We start from the raw sequence: 25,344 nt of genomic DNA on the forward strand, positions 1-25,344 counted from the left end.
ATCCTACATATTTGACGACTTGCAACTCGTTTTTTTATGATGCGATGTAATAGAAGTGGTATGCTACTTAAGAAGGCACCGACTACACCACGTAGGTCGGCAAATGAAATTATATCGAAACTTTATTTCGCTTAGTTAATCGCTATATTTTGCTAGCTGGCCCAGAGGATGACACTGGCAGTATTTCGGGACCAGCGTATATCTGGCATAAGAATCTCTAATTCCACTCAACATGTTTCACCTATATTTCTGCTCAAGAGTAAAGTATATTGAAAACGAACAAGTCTACTGTGCCGCATACAGTTATCCTTACAATTCGTAGCTAGCAACACGCACAAGAAAAAAAAGTATTGCATTCCTATGCACCTTAAATTACGTGTAAATTCATTTAGCCATATTGATTATTCAAGCGACTGCTGTAGACCTCATTCCTCTACAGCAGTTCTGTAAATAAATGACAGTGTGTGTTGCAACTAGCCAAAATATGCGAAAGTCTCGAGAAATTTCTCAGGTAGTCATGATTCTCGCGATTACTACACGTTTCAAGGCACTGTCAGGTATTATTTCAAGGTCGATCAATTTCACAAAAAGGCAAATAAATGCTTCGTCGGCAATCCCTGTGTGGAAATGGCCGACTTTATCGACTGTCTTTGTCAGCTTTTTTTGGCAATAAGCCAACACCTCATGGATATATGAGACATAAGACTGTGGATAGGCGGCGTTTTTTTCTTTTCATCACCGTGATCCGCCTACGTGACATCCACTGCGGTACGCAGTGGTCTACAAATATCCATCAATTACGCCTGCAATATCGTCCATCCACTCCCTGCAATACCTGCACGCTTCCTAATACGATTACACCACTTCATCCTCAGCCGTCCTAGACTTAGCCTTCCTATTTTTATCCCTTATTAATTATTCTGATAGACATGCGGAAATCTCGCCTATCAATTACATTGACAACATAACTCTCCGTATCCTTTTTAATCTGAAGCAGAACATGACGTAGGCGCGTTGCTCACTAATCCATATGGCCCTCTTCCTTCTTTACTTAGCACATACCATTAAGCTTACTCGTCGTGGTGCGGTAGTGTTTTCGGCTTAGTGTTGCTAAGCCAGAGGGCGTGGGATCAAATTTTGGCCAAAGCGGCCGCATTTAGATGGGGGCCATTGCAAAAAAAAGCCCATGTACCGTGCATTAGGTGCACGGTAATAATAATAATGGTAACTTTATTGGAGTGGAAATAATTTTTAAGGACGGGTGGTCAGAGCCTCTCAGTCCAGGGCCCCATTGGCCTCTGCCGCCAGGCTCACATGGCTGATTAAGGAATTTTGTCTTGCCAGGTCGGAGCGGGCGAGCTATGCCTCTCACTGCTCCATTGTATTACTGGTATTTGGCCTATGAGGGTGCTTAGTGCACTCCCAGGTTATCTGCATTAGGGTAGGTACGCCACCGCACCAAAGAAGCCCAGATGGTGAAACATAAGGCGGAGCCCCCAACTACGGCGTGCCTCAAAATGTTATCATCGTTTTGGCACCTCAACAAGCAGAAGTTTAGTTCTGTTAACATTTAGTTTCTTTTCAGTTCACTTCTTGTCCTCCAAGTTTCGGACAATTGGGTAGTAGTTGAAAAATTAACTGGATACGGGGATTTTTATATATATTGCGAGTCCTTTAATATCTTTCACAGATATTGAGGAGTGGCCATTTGCGACATGAGAATCAGCGGAGTGCGCCTCCAACCCAACTTCATTCGCCCAGAAATTTCTCTGCCGTGGTCTGCATACGCCTTGACTGCTATAACTACACGAGTCATCTATTGCTTGGCTTGATGGAAAATCTTTATTATAAACCATGAGCTGATGAGGCGTTCCATGTTGATCGCTGCATTGATCTTTCGCAGCATTTCTATAGGAGTTCCTGAGGTTAAGCTCCCTCTTATGTTAAAGTTTCACTTCAAAACACAAAACATGGCAGTGAACAAAGGAAGTAGGCGAAGCGTAGGCAAATTTAAGAAGGTATATGTTATATGCAGCAGAGTGGTGCCAGTATTGCGTAATTTCCTTCGCCTCGTCGCTGGTACACCATGTCTCCCAGAGAACAAGGACCAAGCTGGTTATAAAAGGAATGGCTACGATATACGATGGTGCGGCCAACAATGGTGTTAGCAATCACTTTCTGCGCACTGGCGAATTGTTTTGCTGTCACTGGTTAGCTAATTGGTATATTTAATGTGCTAAATTTATGCATACATGCATGTTTGCCTCATTTCGAACATCTAATTGGGTATCGCATTCGAAAACATCGTATTCAACAGTTTCCAATTCGCTACAATTTCCCGCGTTTAAATGTTGTGGCACAAAACGCGAAAGAGAATGCGAAGTGAAATGCAGGCACGCCGTTTTTTTTTTTTTTTGCGCGTGACAACAGCGCTCTCAAATAGGGTTTCAAAGAGTCAACTCTACTCAACGGATGACTTGGTGACCGCGAAAAAGTGGCACGGTCATGGTGTAGCAGTTGGCCACTGCTAATAACAGGCAACTGATGTTACCTTTTTTTTTTTTGCTTTGTATTTGTCTTATGTCGTATAGCCGCCCGAGATGAGTATGCAATGCTCTAGCCAACAGTGTGAGACTGCCACAGCAGCAGCCAACAGCTACGCCATCACCTTGTCACTTTTTCGCGGTCACCAAGTCAGCCATTGAGTAGCGCTGACTCTTTGAAACCTCGTTAGAGAGCGCAGCTGTTGCGTGTCCGCTTTGACTTCCTATTCTTTTTCGCGTTTTGCGCCACAACGTTTAAACTATGGAAAAAAAAACGAATAACTAGGGAATTTTTGCAGTGTTTGAAACTGTTGAATGCTATTTTTTTCGAAGGCTACGCACAATTTGACATTCGAGCTTACGCAATTATGCTAGTGTTTATAAAGTTAGGCAATCAATTTTGGCCAATTGGCTAATACATGATAACAGAACAATTTACCAAGGTGCTGTAGGCAATTTTTTAATTGAACTCCGTTGGTCCTATCGACGCCTTTAGATGATCCTTTCTGTTTAAACAGCGTGGCCCGCGTTAGGTTGGACACATGGTATAACTTACATGTTACCCATGGTGCGAAACACAAAGCGTGGAACGTGAGCCTCTGCTACTTTTAGCGCTCTCGCTTTGTCAATATTGCAGGGGCCCGTTAAGCGCCGTAATAAAGAAAGCGAGAAAATTGTGGCGGTCGGGAGTTGGTTAGAGCTTCAATGTTCAGGGGGAAAGTTGCAGGCTCGGTATCTGTATCCTTGTTTTCTTCACACATTCACATAACCTTCTATCGCCGTCATTGTCTCAAGGTGATCTTTTGTTATTGCATGCGCGACACGACCGGGCAGCTTTCGCGCGGAGTGCGCGAACAAAAGCTCGAAACAGGCGACCTTCTTTATCGCCTTTATAATCAGCATGACAAAGACTATGATAAATTCGTGGTTTAGACATTTTTGTCGCATGCGGCAGGCGGCTGCACTGCTTCGGTACAGAGATCGATTTGATAGAGATTCGGTGTTTCCAACGTTTCAAAAAAAAGAAAGAAAAAGAAGGAAAGAAAGAATGGACAATGATATGACAAAAAATTAATTTAAGTTTGTTCCAGCTGCTTTTTTAGGGCTTGCAACTTTCACGTATTGCTGTCAGTGCTTTTCCAGACAGCGCTGCCTAATTAAACTACACAAGAAAGATGTTCAGGGAACTGTTGACCCGGTTTGATTGTTTGTTCTGGAATGGCGAATTCTGCGAACAGTGTATGTCCCTTAAAGGGAGGAGTGTTTTGTAAAATGGCTATACAACGATTTGTCGGTTCTGTGTCAGTCCAACTGCGTCAGTTTGTTTACTTTTCTTTAGGCGGAAATGTTCATGGTAGAAACGACCGATGAGGCCGGGAAAAAACTAGATTTCACAAGCGAACGACGTATAGAGATCACGAGACAGCACTGGGACGTAGTGAATTCAAGCACGGTTTACAAAAATTCTACCATCTCCAACTTCTGCTCAGAATTTTATTGCTTAGTTGTCGCTTTGCCCAGAACACTAAATTTAACTTGGCTGCCTAAATCATTTCAAATTCTAAGTGTCCTAAAACTCCATATATCTGAAAACTTCCAATACGCAAACCCTAACTAAATTACCCAATTTCACCCAAGCATGGCTAGTGCAGTGCATGACAATAGTCGACTGCCGACGAATGTTATGCATGGGTGGCAACAGGCTTAATGGATACGAGGAAATCATATGCTTCTTAACACTTTACCATACCTTCATTTCAAAATAATAATTTATTCAATATAAAGGATACCAATATTAAAAAAGAAAACCAGACTCGTCCGCACATCTATGAATGGGTCGATATGGTACACTCAGACGAAACTAGAAAGTATTTATTGAAGTAAACCATGGGCCATATTCAATAAGCTATTCGTTCTTACGCGTTCTGTGACATGGGCCAGCCGCCTTCACTAATGGCACGTCCAGCACAAGTATTGGCTGGGATTTGCTCTTACGATAAATTCTAGCGTAAGAAAATTTTTTTGTCATTGTGGGCCCAGATTCCTGAAATTTTCCCATGTTGGAACATTGTGCGTGCAATTTCGTTGCACCTTGGAGAACGTTTACTCGCATTCCTTCTCGGAAACGCTGCAAGTAACCGGATATGTTTTTGTTGTTATTGCAATGGCACTCCCCAATAGTATTGATAAATATCGGGCCTGCAGTGACGTCGCGGCGATTTTGTCTTTCCTGTGGCTCATAAATTTCCGGTTCTCCCACAAAATACCAACTCATATTGCTTATCGCTAGTTGCGGTCTACTGCGAGCATCTGCGCTTGAAGGGCCGAATTCACAAAGCTTTATTTTGTAAGTGCTACTTGGAATTGGCTGGCTGCCTTGGCTAATATTATGTCCAGCATCAAAACTCGTTAAAATATATTTTGAGAACAATTCTAGCGTAAGTGGCATTTGTGAATTCCGGCACAGAACCGCCTCAATGGCGCGCTTCATGCTGGTTGTCTGATGACACTGCTTTCATTTGCTGCAAAGCCTTCGGCGCAATGACACAACCACTAATGATTGGCTAATGGCGAAACTCGTATCACATATATTATTTCGTATCATTTCTTTTGAGATGATTTATGTGTTACAATATCTTTTTCTCGTCCTTCCATCATCTGATTGTGTAATGAATTGCGTTCTAACGTTGTTCTTTCATCTTCTCGATACCTGTCATCGATATGTACGCGAGGGGCCCCTCTTGCGATTGGCGCTGTGGCAGCTTCGACGGGCAAAACTTCGTTGATATAACGGAAATAAAAAGTTCCTTTTATCTTGCCTGGCTCTTTCAATAGAGCGTCTTTTCTGCCTCGCTCTTCGGTGGGAGAACGTCTCATTCGTGAAAAGAAATAAGGAACGATCATTGGCCACGAAGAGGCGCAGTGCAGAAAAAAAAAGACTTGTTGCGTTCGCGACCGGCGATATGCATTCGCGCTCGTGACTCAACAAAAAGCGACCGGTGTGGCGCGCACCAGCTCCCGCTTCATTTACTTTTGCCCGTCGAAGCCGCCACAGCGCCAATCGCAAGTGGGGCCCCTCGCGGCTGCACTCGGATATCGCCGGCGCACAAGGAAGAAGCGCAGAAACATGCGCGCTTGCAGTAACGGAGGGACGCGCATGCGCGCAAGCGTCGGTCTCGCCACCAGAGGTGCGGCGCCAGTAGGCGAGGAGGACCGTTTCGCCACGCGCTCGCGTGCCCCGCAATATTTTGTCGCCGAGTGTACACCTGATGTTTTATATTGTACTGGCTTTACATTCAATATGCTTTGATGGGTTCAGTTTTAGCTTATTCTTGAGTATTCCTAGTGTTAAATTTTTAAATTTATTTGTGTAACTTCATTTCATCCCCCTTACTCATAATTTTATAGGGGCCATGCAAAATATTCTATATATAAATGGGAAAAAAACGAGAAAGCCAACGTGATCTACTAAGATGGAAACACTACACTAATTTCAAAAAGTCAGCTTTGCTCAAAATGCATTGCAGGCTTCTTTTTTCTTTTTTGAGTTCGAGAGGCTTACGGTCAGCATTTACGGTCAGCAGAAGGAACGCCCAGCATTCAGGAATTATTAACAAACCATGAGCACTTCTACTCACACACCAATAAGGTGAAGGCAGCAGAAATGTTGAACATATCCCCCTAATAGACACAGCAACAGCGTCGGCACTAATGCAATCTGTAGGCACTAATGCGACTCAACTGTTCCTCTTATTGATACAACTGATCAATTCCCAACTGCTCAGACTCTAGGAATCGCAATGACATCAATGCAAGCATCACACACGTCCCATCATGTATTACCTACGCTGAGCTCGTTCGGTTCTGCAGCTGTTTTTTTTTTCTTTTCTTTTCCTAATATATCCCAGCACCAAGGCATTTGATCCACTTTAGACGAGAAATCGACCCTAGTGGTCGGAGCTCTGACGTCATTGCCAGCGCACAAGTTGATCCCGGTTCGCTTCATCGCCGACAGTGTAGCGAGCTTGCCATCTAAACAAGATCCTCACGCTTCTGTTTTTTGTCTCCATTTGGCCACAGGCGCAAGAAACTCCAATACCTAGTTGCGACACAGCGACATTCATTAACAAAAAGGGTTTACTTCTCTCTACGGCACAACGTAATAGTTTCAGTTTTTATTTGTATTGATGTTTCGTAAGTATAGGTGCCCGGACGCACTCGGCTAGGGTTAGTTGCCTGTGCCCAATTTCTAGGCGGTATTGCGGGGGTTGGTTTTCTCCACTGACTTCGCAATAGGAGACACTCTGGTTGAGCCATTTATTCCGTCGCAAAGCTCCCATTGAGCAAAGAAAGACAGCTTCTAGTCTTACGTCGACAGCGTTCAACAGCTGCCGAAACCTGAGCGCACGGGCACGTCGTCATTGCACCCGTGACAGAACTTGGCGAAACTGCGGCTTATATTGAAGTTGTGACACGCTGACCGCCCTGCTACACTAACAGGCCACCGCTTATTACGCTACGCATTACGCGATTTGCCGAGCTTCATTTCTCAACTCCCCAGCCACCACTGAAAAAGCATGGATATTGTATGTCAGTAAAGAAGATTAACGAAGTGCTCTGAGAAATCTTGGCGAGATGCGGTCTGACTGATATCAAGGGCAAGACACCCTAGAATATAACATGCCAAACTAGGCAGAATGTACCACAAGTTCATCACCAAGGACTGGGTTTACGTGAACTTCAGCTAAATGTTGTCAGTTTACGTAAACGTAAAAACACCATGTTTATTATATTTACACGACTATGAAGTCAGAAGGAGGGAGGTGTATGCTTAGATTCAAATCACAGTAAACATAAATCAATGTCTGAGAAAAAACGCACAAGTTTTAACAAGCCAGGATGACCAATTTTCACTCAAGTTCAGCGTGAAAATATACTTTTTCGGTTATATAAGTCATTGGTCACTTTAGTGGTATTTGAAGCCCTCACGGAAATGTTCAGATCCTACCTACAGAACACGTCATACAACCCCAGTTCTTGATGCTCTACTTCCTCCATTTCAAATGGTCTTCATGTTCAAAGCTGCTTATGGTGCCAAAATTTAAAGAATTTATTACTATGACCTCAACTCTAACTGCGACAGAATACGTCTAAGAAAGAGAACTTGTTATGCTCGTGCGAGCTACATTTTCCTTCAACTATGTCCTTCACATACGCGGTGGAGGCCAAGGACTACAGCATAAATGCATTTGAAAAGACAGATAAAATTTTGTGGATTATGTTTGGCAGTACAAAATAGGTCGCTTCAGTACAGCATTATCCCAGAAGAAAGTGAGATAAATTGAAACTTTCAGATCCAGTAGCACACGTTTGAGTCACCTATGCACAACTCCGTACACATAGACAACGTCTCGATGACTCTTTTGAATATTATTCTATAAAGATATGTTATATTGTTCCGGAAAGCCGGACATAACTGACCGGCCATCTCACGCTCCGTAAAAAACACGCTCGCGTAGGCTGTACGTAGCCTCTCCTTTGCATCCCATTTTCCCTATCCCTTTCATTCTCACCTCGGAATGTTCGATACAAGACGACGCCATATTCCTTCTCCAGCTTTTTAATAAAGGCATAATTTCTCTCTCTCTCGTAATTCACGGCAGAATAAGAGAAAAAGAAGTACGGAGCGCGAGCAATCCCACAAAATTCGAGGATACTCCATTCTCCTCGAGACCGCTTTTACAAGGAAGCTGTTAGCTTTTACTTGGTCAGGATGTTTCGGTCTGTGCTCACAAAAAAAAAAAAAAAGACGGCAAGTGGAGGGCTTCGTGTTTGAGCTTCCGCGCAACAGAATGATGTTTTCTCGTATGTTCGAATTACATGCCGATGCTATCATGTCTGCAGGTTGCGTGTAAGTCGTACTTTACGAATTTCCTGAGGCATTTTACTTTGAGCTATGCGATTACTTCAATAACGCACTTGCGCTTGGCGGACGGCCTACAAGAATGAGGATCTATGCTGCACTTCCGCATGCGTGTGCGCGTGACGAACGTGTGCGCACGACGCATCTGTCCTTGAGGCGCGGGCGCTGTGCCTGTTGAATCTGCCCGTTGCACCATATTCGAATAAACATCCCAAGCTATCATGTCTGCGGCTTGCGTGTAAGTCGTACCGCACGCCCATGTTTCTGACGCAACTCACTTTTAAACATTTATTTGGTTCAGTGAGGCTCTTGCGCTTGGTGGAGGGCCTAGGAGAATGAGGATGTGTGGTGCACTTCCGCCCACGTACGCGCGCGCGTGACGCATATCACTTGTGGTGATGGTGCTTGAGTAAAGTCGTTTAACTTCGGCAAGAGCTGCGCTGTACATACGCTTTCACAGGGTGGAATGGAGGTGCATTTGTTTTTCGAATAGGTGCCAGCTGCCAACTCTTGCCGAAAAAAAATGCAGCGCAGGCCCACTTCGTCAAGGATTAGAACTTACACGCTATGATAAATGATCATGCATTCTTAATTTTAAAAGAAATGAAAACCAGGCATACGATTTCGCCGGCATGGCTGTTCTGAGTACATTTTATATGCTACACCCCTTGCACTTGGCCGCATGCAGGACGTAACTTCTCCGTAATAGACCCCTTTCACAAGCGAGTTTTACCACGCTGCAAATGCTGCAAAGGATGCTGGTAGCAGCGTACTCCTTATCAAGCTGAAGGTTAACTTTGGTAAGGAGGGTACCAGGCATGCTGTGTTTGCACCATGATAAACCCGCTTAGCCGCTGAGATCAAAAGACGGGGAAGTGGAAATAATAAATATACAGGCCCCAACGCACGTCTTGGAATATAGATGAAACGAACTTTTCGTGAATCGGCTAATCAAACCCCATAAGTTTGCCAATTTCATTACCACGCTCGTCTGAGCGCGGTAAATGTCTGTGTTCGGTGCTCACCTTTCTCTTCCTCGCGTCCCCAGATGCACCGGTAGAGCCAGCAGTGGGGCGTCACCACGCACACAGTGACCAGGATGGTGGCGGTGACGAGTCCCGCGCACGACGCCACCAGGATCAGTCGATCGTTCTCGGTGAGTTCGAGCATTCTCCTATTTTGCTTCTCCCTGGTCACGTGGACTGGCGCCGGTCAACCTGCAAAAGCAAATAAAAAGCAAATATAGAAAAAAGAAGGTGTCAGGAGCGTACGTCATCAGCCGCACTAGAAGAGACACTGGCACTAAGCGTACCGTGCAGGCTGCGTGCAGAGTAATTTGCACGTCCGGAACGGAACGAGTGCTGTTTGCATGGTAAAGGCATACAACAAGGCCGATAATAGTAATAAAAGAAAGCATGGGAAGAATCAACAGTACAGCCACAAGTGACTCCTTTCAAGCCCCGTCATTTTTTACAAGGTTTAAAGCATTGACACTCACGACCGGTATGAATCAAATATTCCACCAAAAAGTTGTGAAACATTAAGAAAAGTGTATTTGCGCTCATCCGAAATAATAATCACCCCAGCGCACTTCGATGTCCTGACTCGCTCTTTCGAAGCTCTAAGCCTTCTAAATCAGCGTACAAAAACAGTTGTTGTTTATATCCTTGCGGCCAGCTTAAACAATGGTAAGAGCCGTTCTGCGTCTGACACCTCTGTTCACGTGGGGCGGAAAGCCGACAACATCGGCTCTAAAATTTCATGACGAGACAGCAATGACGAATCCATGGTATAGCTTCGTGAGGCAGAGTACGAGAAAATTATGAGCAACATTCTGTACCCACGCCCAATGCCGCCAAGGCGCGAAAACGAATGTTCTCCATTGTTAAGCTATAATCAGTCAATTGGCGGGCTTCCGCCAACGAACGAGGCGATAAACGTTTACATTAAGTGTTTATGTCGATAACTTCTGCACGCAGTAGGAAAAGTACGACGCAGCTGAAGTGCGAGCGCTATCGTCGATCGTTCAATAGAATGCCGCAGCTGGTAACCTGGACGCTAAGTACACGCGCGTCTTCCAAGAAAGCTTCTTCAATTAAACCTTACCAACAACCCATTATCTAACCCCTTATCTAGAAAGCCATTCCTCAAGGTCCGAAGCTTTACTAAGAAGATGGACGGGAAAGCAAACCTCTGACTTGAAAAACACTGCCCAATTTGTCAAGTTATTCCGTGATTAGTCGACTAACAATACAATACGCTTCCCCTTATAGGACACTTACACAAAAGCAGAAGGGAAATATCATTCAACTACAAGTTACACCAGCTAGCGCTATAGAAGGGCCTTGTTATGTATACACCCCTCAAAAAATTGAAGAAATTGTTTTGTTTTTCTTTAAATGAACAGCTAAACTAGCGTACACAGCCTTATCCAACACCAGCGGCACCAAACATCCGAACATGAAAGCAAACGTCTTAGGTCACTCTGATATTGAACGCGGCATCTCCCGCCAATACCTGAAACTCGGCCTCCAAGGGACGTCCCGTGCAAGATATCTATGCTACCAATATATGTAACAATATCAATACCCAAATGCAGAACAGATAAGACCCCACCCCCCCCCCCCCAAAAAAAAAAAAAAAGCGCACGCGAGCACACCTGGAATCTATCCCCGTAACAAACATGGGTGCTAGCTGCAACAGAGCTACGAAAACACGTCAAATAGTGGTGACAGCTCCTAGTTTTAAACTCGGGCATGGATACTACAATGTCGCTGACGCCGCAGCTCTCGAAATACAGACAATCTCCAACGCAATAACGCACCATGATGACCCAAACAACATCCGAGGCCATACGCAGCTTCACAAGCAACACGCTACAGACACATATTACAATCATCCTCAATGAACACGTGAATTTCATCACGTTATGGGTTAGGCTCAAATGAGTACCTGGCCATCATAGAAATGAGGGAAATGCCAAACGAAACGTACTATCCCGAGAATAGAATTGGCCGCGTCCCCCGATCAAAAAAATAAATATTCTGGAGTTTTACGTGCCAACGCCACGATCTTATTATGAGCGACGCTGTGGTGGGGAACTCCAGATTATTTTTGACCGCCTCGGGTTCTTAAACGTGCAGCCAATGCACGGTACACGGGCGTTGTTACATTTCGGTCCTATAGAAATGCGGCCGTTGCGGCCGGGATTTGATCCCTCAAGCTCATGCTTGGCAAGCGCAACAACAAAGACACTAATCAACCACGTCGGATACCGCGTCACCCGATTCCTTGGTCAGCCACCTATGAACCACACTAATTACACGGAAAAGAATTACACTTAGAAACAAAGGCACCCCTTCAGCAGCTACGAAAACCAACCAGGTAAACGAACCTCTAAAGTGAATCCAGAATACCTACTAAACAGACGTCAATAATCTATAATCATAAGAAAAGTCCAACCCAATACGCTCCTCAATAAAAATCTATAAGCACTATTTCTGTGGCTTGCAAGGTACATTGATGTGCCTTAAATGCGGAGCATTCGATAACACCCTACAGACTTTCCGGGAATGCCCACTCACGGAGCACATAAATAAAAACCAAACTCCTGCGAAAAGAGCATCACTCCCCGACTTGGTGTTGTGCCACACCTCTGGAAATCTTTGGCCGACTTCCTCGCGTATATTCCTGAAGAAGAAGCATACGTAGCTAAGGCCCAGACATTTGCGACCAGTAATAAATGTTTATTTTCCCTCTGTCTCTCATGTTTCAAAACAATTGCCAATCTGCCACACACATGCAGAATTCCACGTAGGGAAGCAGAATTCCACGTAGTGAAGGAAATACTAAAAAAGTTGTCGCAGTTTCACCTAAAAGGCGAAGCATCAATTGCGATAGCAAATTTGTAGAGATCTATACAGAGTAATGATATTAGCTTTATCAGCTGTATAAACTTGGACATGCAGCAGCACCGGTAACACGCAGAACTGTTGTCGACGCCTGTCGGCGTTTTGCCCGCGTTCGCTCAAAATGCGTGCGGCGTTTGTGACTGTTGCCCGAATCTCTGATATAAATAGGCACTTGGTGCCGCAGCTAAACGTTGCCTCCCTTCCCTCCCCCCCTCCCCCACGGCCTCTCGCGCGTCGGAAGAAGGCGCGTTTGCTCTACATATATGGTGATTGTAAAAGAGGAAAGAGACGCCTACTTCTGCAGCCCTTAAGGGAGCACGGCGCAGAACGCGTGTTTGTTCTCCGCCGTGCGTTCACTCCCCGTGAAAGCGCGTGCCCCTCGCGCCCTTTCACTCGCACATACAGCGTTCGGCGCGCGGCGACAATTTCATCTCCATTGACGTCATACGGAACCTCACGGCGACGGCGACGGCGACGGCGACGCCGACGGCAGAAATCTGCTTTTGAGTGTCCATATAATTGCTATCGCAATAAAAAGCGCGAACTGGAAGTGGACGAATAAAGGAACATACACACGCAGGCTCTCTGTGCGTGAGCCTTTATTCGTTCGTGTCGAGTTCGCGCTTCCTTAGCCGTTCTTACGGAGTACCGACATGTCCGAACTGCCACCCTGGTAGTAATGGGCACGATGTCCATGATAATATACTCGAGACGTAATGCTAGTGACATTGTCTCCGCTGTAGGTCCCAACATGTCTTCCACAGAGATTAAAGTGTGGCCGCAAGCAACATGCTCCTTTGAGAAACGAAAACAAGAAAATATACCGCACAGAAACGACACGCCGCACATCGGCGTTTCCTGCTACGTTTGAGGGGCGCCAGCAACGTCGTAACACCGACGTCATCTTCATCAGCCTTGTCAGAAGAGACGTCTCCAGCATAGGCGCGTGATCAATAAGGGAAACTGGAGTCGCATTATTAGTAACCGCCACAAACCACAAAGGGAACACATTATAAAGATGAGAGACGTAATCAGAGACATTATTATAAAATATAGAACAAATTGAGTGAGTGTTCGATTTAATATAACCGTTATAAGATAATGAAGGATAAGCGAAATGTAAGTGAAAAATGAAAAAAAAAGCAAACTTGCTGACGGCGGCAGCTCATCCCTCGACTTCCACAGGACGCGTATGATGCCATACCAATTGTGCGAGGGTTGCGGCTATCCCGCCATCAGCTTTATTAGCTCTTTATGTATGTGCATACACTAAACCTAGTTTTGGGAGTGTTAGCCAGTGCCACTCAAGGTGATAGTGGCGGATGCGGAAGGAAGGAAGGAAAGAGTGGAGAAGGAAAGGCAGGGATGTTAACCAGTTCAGCACAACCGGTTTGCTACCCTACACATGGGAGTGGGATGAGGGGAATGAAAGATGGGGAGGAGAGAGAGAGAGAAAGCACATAACACAGCACACTCATCGTCAGTCACAGTCCGTCACTCTTGCGTGGTACGTAACGTCACTGTCACAGCCGCTTGTCCAAGCCCGTTTCTTTTAAAAACCTAAGTAGTCCCTTCCACGCCTTCAGCTGCGATGTCTTCTGTCGACGACATGTGAGAATCGTTTCAATTGACATTAGTCTATTGTCAAGGTGCGCTAGAACGGACGCCAGGGACTGTCTCGGAACATTATATTCAGGACAGTCGCATACAATGTGTTCTAGCGTCTCCTCGCAAAGACAGGCATTGCAAAAAGCGCTGTCAGCCATTCAAATAAGAAATGAATAAGGTTTCGTGAATGCCACCCCTAGCCATAAGCGATAAAGCATAGTGGCCTCTCTTCGGCGGAGTCCAGTTGGCATACAGTGATACATCAAAGAGGTCAGGTGGTGTTCACGATTGCTCCGGTTGGTCTGGCTGCTTGGTGTGCACCATAGAGAGAGCGTGATCTCCTGTGCAAGCACTCGAAGTCTGCTGGCTGCGTCGGACCGTGAGAGTGGTATGGCCTCTTCCTGTGTGTCGTCAAGAGCTGCCCGAGCGGCATTATCGGCCTCTTCGTTCCTTATGACACTGCAGTGACTTGTAAGCCACTGAAATGTCACGTGGTGGCCTTTCTCATGTGATGTATGGAGTAAGTATCTAATATCCAATACGATCTGTTCGTATGGCCCACGACGCAGAGCTGATAGCACAGATTATAGGGCTGCCTTTGAGTCACTGAAGATTGACCATTGTCGAGGTGGCTCCCGATTGACGAAACAAAGTGCAGCCCGAAGAGCAGCTAGTTCCACAGATGTCGATGTCGTTGGGTGGTCAGTCCTGAAGCTAATGGTAATAGCTCTTGCTGGGACAACCACAGCACCGGACGAACACTGGAGGTTTGTGGAACCATCAGTATAAATATGTACACTGTCCGCGTACCTCTCGTATAGAAGAAGTAGAGACAGTTGTTTCAGCACAGGTGACGACAGCTCAGCTTTTTTCTTGATTCCTGGTACACTGAGATGTGCTGTGGGGCTAATAAGACACCAAGGGGGTATCGATGGTTTAGATGCAGCGGTGAAGCCCGAGGGATCTTTGTCGTTGTGCTTGATGATAGTTTTAGAGAACGATGCTTGGCGCCGGTCTGAAGGTAGTGTTGGAAGGTGGTGATAGGGGGCACGTGCAAAATGTCTGATGTGCGTTCTCAGGGTTTCCACCGTAATGTGAGTTTGCATCCGGTGGTCCCGAGCAAGCGCAATAGTTGCCTCTGTTGACGTGTACCTGGGCAAACCAAGGCAAACTCTGAGTGCTTGAGCTTGTTCTGCCTGCAGAACACGAATATTTGTCTTCCAAGTGTTGTTCAGTACAGGTAGACTGTATCTTAAAAAACCGAGAAGAGAGCTCTGTAGAGTTTCAGCATTGCGTCTACTGACATCCCCCACGTCTTTCCTGTGAAGTATTTAAACAACTGGGAAGTTGCTGTCAGGCGCAGTTTCATGTAGGCCACGTGCGGGCTCCAACAGAGGTCGTGGTCAATGATTACACCAAGAAACCTGTGGGTTCTGACATAGTAAATGGTCTGCCCATTGATTGAGATGACATAAGGCATCATTGCTTTGCGAGTAAATGCCACTAGTGCGCATTTTTCTTGCAAGCTACCTATCTGCAAGACCATTCTTTGTGTTAACTGACGATGGCTCGACTACGCGACGCTATACCAGCAGAGGCGTTCCTCAAGGCGGCGCTCTCAGCACGACGCTATTCAACTTCGCTCTTCTTGGACTTGGTGAATACTTACCAACTACCATCAAGATTTCAATATACGCTGACGACATCTGTGTCTGGACTTCGGCAGTCACACGTCCTCAGATACGTGCGCGGCTTCAAAGAGCAGCAACTTTGACTGCGAACTACTTGTGTAAACAAGGTCTCAGCATATCACCAGAAAAAAAAAGGCGGATGCAGAAGATTGTTTCGGCACAAGGCATCACGTTGCACGTAATATTCGAAGGCAATTGGCCAATAAGCACTCGTATGCTGCCTCTAGATCATCAAGGATACTAAAGTGGAGACCCTCGCTGTGCAATCGCCGACAACAATGAAGGAGACCGAAGGGCTCAAGTTAGTAACAATCATACGAAGCCCACAGACCACAAAGCGAAGGATAGCACAGCGGAAGGTGATTGTTTCTTTCCTGAAATATAGCGTTGCTTACGAACGATGGTAAAATTTGTGGTGAGATTAAAACATTAAAGATTTAAAGCGCAAGAAGAAAGTCGAAATTAGGACCCAAAGGCGACGCCTTGATTGGGATTGCAAAATTATTAGACAGCTGCGCAAATAAGGTTAGTAGTTTATTGGCCGTATAAATTGCGATAAACACTCGCTTACTACTTAACTTCAAAAGCATGATGTCCCGCGCACAAGGGTAAACGCGAACAGATCTCACTCAATGACCGCTGAACGCTCGCGTGGTAATGAGCGGCAGAAGCGGCGAACGCACCCTTCTTGCTACCACTACCTTCGACGCGTCTCTGAAACTCGAGATTACGTAAGCTCCAGTATTAGGTGCGCGACCACACAGCGCGCGCGAAGCAACCAGCCATCTCGGTTCTCCTAACCTTTGAACCTGCAGCATGCAACTTTCATCAAAGGGCACGCGTGGCTGCGCTCAGCCGCGCCACGCGCAGCAACAGCCGAGCTAAAGTTCGCGCTCACTCCTCCTCCCCCCCCCCGTCCCTCTTTTCGCAGCACGGCACTGTGCGAGCGGGAAGAAGGGACGCACCAAACCACCAGCCTTCTCGGCTCACCGTCCAACGCTTTGACTCGCACCTACAGCATGCGGCACCTGAGTCCCGATAGCATCTTATCACACTTAGGCCTTATACGGAACATCACGGTGAACGGAACGACAACGGCGAAAGTTCGCCTTGACTGTCCTATAATTGCTATCACATACAAAAGGACAGTTCGATTCAAGGCAAATTTCCGCCTGTGAAGTCAACCCGCATTAGCGCATAGCGCATAAGCGGTACATACCATCAGCGTTGTCTGCACAACTAAACTTGGTGATGGCGAGTTCGGTGAGCTTATACCATCCAGTCTTGTTCGAAGGCACGCAAATGACGTCGTTGTGGGCAGTGTCACAGCATCGTTGAATGAATCGACAGGAATCGACAACTAAACTGCGCGCCACAACCGAGTACGTATTTCCAGGCACGATGATCCTCTCCACATGCATCCGTCAGGGTCAATGAATTATGGGAGCGTGTAAGAAGTGAAAGAAGCAGTTGCCATGACAGCGGAAGAGACGAAGCAGACTGTATACGACCGTTGTTTTATTCAAGCTCGAGTGTCGGCTCGTATAAACGCACTTCGCCTTCGCAAGTAAGATTAATGTCTTATACGCGTAGGCGGCCTCCCCTTTCAACGAAAAAAAAAGTAAAAACAGGACGCTGCGGAGTCCTGGTGAACGAATTCAATTTTTTTTCAGATTCACTCGGTGTACACCAATCCCTACATTTGCCTGTCCACGTTATTTATCTTCTAGCGCCAGCGTCAACGCTAACGGACATCGCATCTTACGTGAGCGCGTAGGTGTCGGTGTGAGCGTATGATAACTACAAGGCGATGCTGTCAAGAAGGCGAAAGTCCGTTCTTCGAAAATCCATTTGCGCAGGTTACATCAGCAGCACGTTGGCGCACACACACTCTAAGGCAGTAAAAGCTAGCTTGTTGGGCTGTTGTAATCTCATTCGTTACGCAACTAGATGAGCCGGTTCTATTGTGTAACAAAGAAAGGTGGCGCGTGCGGTTACACAACTTCCAGCTGTCAGTTTCTGTGATCGAGTTCTCCTAAAGAAACCAATGTGACTAGGCACGTCGCGATCAACCTATAGTGAATGGAGAAGACACACACATACACGGCGCTTCAGTGTGCCTCTCTTTGTCTTCAGATTCTTGCGCTACTCCCCTGCAACGGTGAACAACTTACAAGCCCTGCTCGAAACGCTGCTGAAGTATATCTCGTCAGACCACAGAACCTGTGCCTGTGCATTTTCTTTACATGAGTGCCGCAATGGACATGAAAGCAAGTCGCCATTGACGTTCGTAGATTGAATATAGTCAGGACACGCAACAGTTGTTTGCATTATTCGAATTTCGAATGAAACCTCTTTTGAGGGCGATGAGCATTTTTTTTCGTATGCGGACGTTGTACAGGCAGATCAAAGCACAGTCAGAACTTATGTCGAAGCAACTCGCCTACCATTGGAGCTACGGGTTGGCCCACCACGATAGCACCGATGGGGACAATATAATCACGAGGATTGATCTGCAAATTTACTAATTCATTTATTTATGAATACTGCCATCCCTGCTTGTGATTTCAGACGGTGGGAATGAGTCACAGATACAATATCTTAGAAAGCAGACTTTTAGCATATTTGGGAAACAAAAATAAACAATAGGAATGGGGACTCTTAACATGCAGAAGACTCTGAGATGTAACAAAATATTTCTATGAAGTGCAATTTACAAAGTCGGGAAGCCCAATATGGCGGTAGAGAAACCAAAGCAAAATTTGATCGATCGTCGTCATGCTCTATTTCATAGAAGTTACACGTGACAACATGGTTTCCAGCTCTACATAGGCATTCGCGACTTGAGTTTAAAGGTAAAATTACCGAGCAGAAACACCAAGGCAAAGAGATGGCACGCAAAAAAGACAGGGTGGAACGCAGCAGAGCTTACATACGCCGCAATAACGTGGTCGTACTTACGTCACAACGGCTTAAAACATGAAAGTACGGGACGAGGGCAGTTTTGTTAAATCTTTGAACAAATGTTTAGTCTTCGTCTGTTTGCGATATAGGCGTACCTTCTTCTACGCACTTAACAACTGGCTGCAAGTTCGCGTCAGATTGCTCAAGGAATAACAATACATTTCACATCACACTGATCACTGCAGGAATGTTGCTCCACGAAGCTGCAGGATGGGAGGTCTACTCTAGTTCCTTCTTTACTAAAACAAGCCAGGCATGAAACCACACTGCCTTAACAAACGTCTCCATCAATAGTCACCCAGCCTCCATGCCTGCTGATGCACGACTCTGAGAGTAAGGATACGATATGAAATGCTACTGCGTTTGCTCGTTCGAGGAAGTGGCGCCAAGAAACATCTGTCAATAAAGCGCGTCATGCAAGCCATACCATCCACCCAGACTGTCACAAACTCCGTGCGACACGTTAGTGCACATAATGCCGTAGCTCGTAGTTCTAACAAAATCCTGACTTCGTCTCAAGGGCGCAGCTATACCTTTCTCTCCATCGGTACAACAAACAAATATGTACTCTCTCGTATGAGAACGCCCTAACGTACTGAGTTAGTATAAGACAGTTTATGGCCAGTTGCATGCTGTTCAGCTAACATGCTAGATGACGCCGGCAAGTACAACTAAGGATGCTCTGCATCCACCGATTGGCCGGTGGATGCTGACATTCCCAAGGTAAATCTTGTACAGATGCACAAATACCCAAGAAAGTGAACCATGACGCCACTGTAGCTTATTACAGAAAGCACCGAATGAGCAGTTAGTAAAATGTGTGTTCAACTTCATCTTACAGCAACTTATTAGTTCGCCCCCTTGCATTTCACTTCGCCCTAATATTTCTACAACTGAATTACCCGCAACAATAAATTGATTACCTGAATCCACAATCAATAAGTACTTGAACGCCTGACTTTCAAAGGAGGATCGCTAACATTTTTTTTGGAGGGGGGGGGGGGGGGACAGCGTACAGTTGTTGACAAACTAGGGCTTGAAAACAATACATTTGTAAGTAAAAGTGGACCGGTGAGAAAAGGCATAAACATGACAATTGCAATTGCATAAACGTTTATTTTCTGCTGTGGCACCCACCCAGAGTTATTGAGAAAACGCGTGCCGAGAGATACGCCAACTGTGGTTAATCATTTATTGCTTGAGAAGAAACGTGCCTGAATGTTGCGTGTAAACGAAGGTTGTTTAAAGACCAGACATCCTTTGGTACGCGCACACTAGACTAGGGACTGTTCAAACGTTTTTTTTTACGCCTGCGTGTTGTTCCCATGCCCATGGTCACACTGCTCTTTCTCTGAGACAGCCCATGTTATGTATACGCCTACTGTTCTTTTTCGTCTCAGCTAGTGACGCGGACTGTTGGAATTCAACAAAAAAACATATACAAGTGCTATCATCCCAAGAATGACAACAAGTACTCACACCCTACGAGCGGGAGGTTGCGGTCAGATGAAATTCAACTGCACTGAAATGTGTGTCCGGGCTTTAGTGAACTTGAGTAGTATGAAATCCGGCATCACCTGCTCTTATTATTTCTTTTTCGCTTAGATATATGCGCGACATTCTGCCGAGAAATTTTGAACACGTTCACACTACGCAAAAAAATGTCTTGTCCGATTGACGACACACCAATTTATCCCTAAAAAACACAGGCACGACGTTGGCAGATTTTTCCTGCCTGGTTCATTCCACTTCGCGGAAACTGTGCATATAGGGTACCCACAGCACTTGGCACAATTAAGTTGCCGATCGTAAGGTGCAAAGCTTAGCACTTTAAAGGTTTCAGCCGCGCGACCTTACGGCCCAAATTAGCACTAGTAAAGAACAAGGGTTTCAGCCACAAATTTCTCATGAAGCATATGCATTCATGTTTAAAATTTGCCACGGCAAAGCTAGAAATGACATGAACGTGGCTGTTTGCATATATACGCATATACATACGCATATTCATTCATTTATATATATCTAATATGTATATATGTAATATGTATAATATATATATATATATATATATATATATATATATTCATATATGTAAGAAAGTTCTTGCTTTGGCCTTGAACTGGACGACAACGCTAGGTGTGATGACTGCAGTGGTCAGGATAGCGAACACATTCCGTGTGACTTTCCTGGCTACATTGTACGGAGTCGTTCGTTCAGAAGTGTTTCGACAGGAGCTAGTTGCTATGAAATGACTTTATGGTGCCTGGTTGCGCTGCTGAGGTGGCACACACCGACACTAACACGCAAACACGAAATAGAGACGGATCACTCGCAACGCTGCCAGCTTGCGTTGGTCGCAGACCGTTATCAGAGCAAATTATTTTGGAATACTTAGCTCATAAGTCTTCGCAAAAGAGGGCCACCAGGCCATGCTTAAAAGTTTTATGGACAAGAGAACTGCCCAATAGGCTGAAGCCTTTATTCGTTTTCTTTGTACTGCATGTGATCCTGCGTTGTGACAGCGTGCGGCAATCTTGAACGACTGTGATAGTGTTACCGTGTTATCTGCCTGTGTCTACTTTATTATTTTTTAATTTTTACACCTGTCCCGTCTCCCCATACTGGCTAGCAAACCGGTATTTTCTGTTTTCGTTAACCTCCCCGCCTTTCCCCTCTCTCTCGCCTCTCTAAAACCCACCTTTTTTTAGGTCAAAATATTGTGTTGACCAAGGTTGCTAAGCTCGCGTGCAGTCGGCTTTCTGCACAGAAAACGGTCGGCTAATATTTAATGTCATTAAAAATCTTCGCACACGAATACAGCACCAAATGTCCGTTGACTCGTAAACAGAAAGTGATTTACACATATACCCTTGTGTAATTATACAGACATATATATTTTATGCAGAAAAACACATCCCATTTGCACTCACTGTACACGCGAAGACATTAGAACTTAACAGCGAAAACACAAACATATAACAAAAAAGACTAATATTCTAGCAAGTTGCTCGAACGCTCCACATGTGCCCGCGTATACGACCGCTGCAAGCAATTTCGGCTTCGCTATCTATTACACGTGCAATGCAGCGAAGCAAAAGCTGCAACAGCTGGAATCACTTTCCGGATTTTAGATACTGCTAACGGAATAAGTCGTTCGGAGCAAATTATGGTTCGTTGTGTCGGGCTGCTTGGCTTAAGGTTGCCTAAACATAAAGGTAGTTTTGCAAAACAATGTGTCAGCTAGTGTTCTCGGTTGACAGCTAATCCACTGTCACATACAATTAGATCACTTAGTGTTCTGCCGCTAATAAAAATTAACCCTACATTTCCTCTACCGAGATTTAGTCTAAATGCATAAAACAAAAAAAACAAAAGGTGTAAACCTCTTCGATGACGTTCAACCAAAGAGGTTTGGAAATAACTTGGTTGAAAAGCGAGAACTCGACCGCGACCAATCAACCGCGTGTTCAAATTTACGCAGGTTCATATGCGTAAACCTTGAATATTATCAGATTCAGCGCACAGCAGGATACTCGAACCATTATAACGGAGGCTTTGCTGCGTTCCGAGGGTGCGCTGAACGTGTCGAGCTACGAATGTCGCAAATGAGTCTCTCCGCCCCAGACCGCGAAGTTCCAGCTCAGGAAAGGTCACAGACGGCAAAAAAGCTGCACAGTCGAAACGGCCGTACCTGTCCCCACTAGGCTCAAAGCTACAGACCCGCTAGCGTAAGCAGCAACCCTGCTCGTTTCCATAACAACGACCTCTCCAGAGATAGAACCCAGATATGCGCGTGAACACGAGAACGGTGTCGGTGTAGAGAACAGGCTAGCATGAGACGGGGATTCGCTATGCCGTTGCATAAAGCAGCAAGCGGTGGCTTTCGGCGCACGAAGGCGGCGAAACTTCCTCGTTACGTAAGATCCAATCTTCGAGCACACGAACTCCCACCACTGCGCTGAACCCCGTGTTGCTGATGGCAGGCAGGCGAATCTCTTTATTCCCAAGTGAGCATTTTTTGTTTGTTTGTCACGGGGAGCCAATCTGCTTCCCATGTGAAAAGACAAAAGCCCCCTGGGGATCATGCTGGCGATCTGAGTCTAGGCGACGTGCAGTAGACTGTGGCTGCGGGTGTTAGGCCACCAGCATCGACCCACTTCTCGTGTTTCTGCGGTTCGCACTGTGCCGTCGTCGTCTGCTAAGTCGATACGCGTGGATACGGAAGGCTTGAGCCTTCCCGCTGAAATGCTGCATGCTGCAGTTGTTCCGAAGCCTATTTGCTTTATTTCGGACCTGATCTCGAGCGTCTAAGAAATCCTCAGGTATATCCAGCATACATAAAAAAATTGTCAGTACGTTAGGAAATTGTGAGCAACTAGCTGTAAAATAACAAGCCCATGACCTCGTCTGAATGCTTATACGTTCGAACATTCAATCACAGGAGCCACGCTTTCTAATTGTAGTTAAAAGCGTGAGTACAAAATCTTACTAATCATTCAATACATGATGTTTCAGTGGCCTACCGTATGCAGCCTGTTAGTAAAACATTCACAGCTCAGCGCCTTACCTGCAGCAGCAGAGCTACTATACCATTTTGTCAGAAATTGCTGCGAAACAGGTGGCAAAGTTACGGGAAAGGAAATTAATGCGGTAGCTTTAAATTGAACCAATTTTGATATATTCGGTTGCTTTTCGGCGATTACATCTTTGATTTATCTAGTTGCAGCGGATTTTTTTCTCTTTGCGCAATGCCTCTCGTGTACGTAGAGCCGATTGAAATATTACTCATATATTTGAAGGACATGGCATTATGTGAAGAAAGCTGGCAATGACTCAGGAGAAAGCGTAGGGCAAAGACCAAGCATGGAGTCGACGTTGGATGACATTCCTGTAACTAATTTTCACACACACACGTGCAAATATCCATGAAAGTGGCCACGAAGATGGCCGCTGTGGTAGCCTATGCTTGGTAAAGCAGCATACATGTAACGCGGAATGTGTGGGCGCAGGTTTCCACCAGCTGAAGTTGTCGTTTCGTCTGGTTGCACTTTTTTGTATATATACTTCCACTGAACATAATACGTAATTTCCCTTTGGTCGGGCGTTGCAACACAGCACTACTCAGATATCAGCTTCTACATTTTTATATGTTGCCATCACCGTCGAACGATGGTCAGTAGTAAGATGCGTTGATTTCGTTAGTCTATAAGCAATGCACTGTGGTGAGATTTCACAATATTAAACTCATTTGAGGTTACAATGTATAAATTCCAAATAAATTTAGTCTTTCCAATTGTTTTCCCCAAGTTAGCGTCCTGATACCATTCAAGCTACGCTCATCAACGTGAAATGAGATCCTCGATATTTACGTATAGTACGAAATACTTACGTTCTGGGTACTTTGCACACAAAAAAAAAATTCCTGTTAAGCACAATACACCGACATTTGCACCGGGATTGCCTTGCGTCTACATAACCAGTACGTCATAGGTTTCCAATTTGCATCCACGTTGATATTGCACCCGGGTGTATGCCACCGGGTGGCACAGACTTGAAGCCATTTATTAAAATAGCAATATTGTTCGCGCTCCTGACACCGTGTGATTACGTTGAATAAACTGAAATTTCGTGAAGTGAAATAAAGTATTTAGAATTTCGGAAAGTATGTATGACTGAACAGCCCCTGTTGGCGATAAGGCCTGCATGCTATTCAATGCGCCGCGGGCCACCAGAACGGTGTTCGACGCCGTTTTAGTACAGGGAAACATTCACACTGATAGGCTTCTTTTTCTGCAAATTGCCACCGTTTCTATTTCACGATAGATTGTTGACATCGCACAGGTGAACGAACGGTATAGCTATTCTAATTTATGCTTACGTATACAGCTCTGCGGCGTAACACGCCACATCGAGTTGCATTTGAGAAACATGTGACGTAACTGACAATACTGCGCTGCTCTTGACCGATCATAGCTGCGTAAATGTTTGTTTATCACATTCATACGAAAGTTTATCATTATCTAGGATAGCCGTACTGTTGGCAACCTGAGCTACCTGCCCTGAGGCGTTAAATGCATGGGGCCGGTAAGCATCGCAAGCGCACCTGCGTTTTTGGTGCTTCACGTTTGTTTGATTTAGTGTTCGTGTATTTCTGCACCAGTGCACTGCTATTATAACAATAATGGCCAACAAATTAGCCCACCAAAAAATTATCAGAAACGCCTCGAGCAAACGCGTCGTCTCCTATAGTGGCGTGACAGGCTGTCACGCGTGCATGGCACGTGAAAATCGTGCAGAGACCATTGAGCATGTTTTGTTAGAATGTCATAGTGCTAACGCATCCATAAGTATAGAAGGATTAAGCTTGAATGAGGCATTAGGCTCTTAGGACAGTACGAAAAACATATAAGAAACTTGCTGTGAAGACTAGTAAATGATAGCTGGAACATTGGTGACGCAAATGAAGGAACTAAAGCGAATCCAAAGGGAACTTTCTAGAGTGGATAACTTGGCTTAGAGTACTAAGATGTTTTTATAGTTAGGTGCGCCACAACGTTTTGAAGTGCGAGTTGGGCGACATGGTGCTATCACCCAGTTGCAAAGGGAATGCTAATGTCATTATAACCATCATCATGATCAACATGATCAGAGGCAATTACAAGGGCTCCCTTTGTCCATACAGAGAGTGGTGTGAAAATATCAGC

General features: G+C 45.3%; 1 protein-coding gene across 1 annotated transcript in view; it reads right to left on the reverse strand.

Moving 5' to 3' along the window:
• The window catches only part of LOC119464462 (synaptotagmin-1-like), a 224,640-nt gene that overhangs the window by 51,377 nt on the left and 147,919 nt on the right, over positions 1 to 25,344 (reverse strand). The window contains 1 exon segment of the mRNA XM_049655814.1: positions 9,492 to 9,683. Coding sequence (XP_049511771.1) covers positions 9,492 to 9,636 — 145 coding nt within the window. The 5' untranslated portion in view covers positions 9,637 to 9,683.

Source organism: Dermacentor silvarum, chromosome 9, assembly GCF_013339745.2.
Source record: "Dermacentor silvarum isolate Dsil-2018 chromosome 9, BIME_Dsil_1.4, whole genome shotgun sequence".
Lineage (NCBI taxonomy): Eukaryota > Metazoa > Arthropoda > Arachnida > Ixodida > Ixodidae > Dermacentor > Dermacentor silvarum.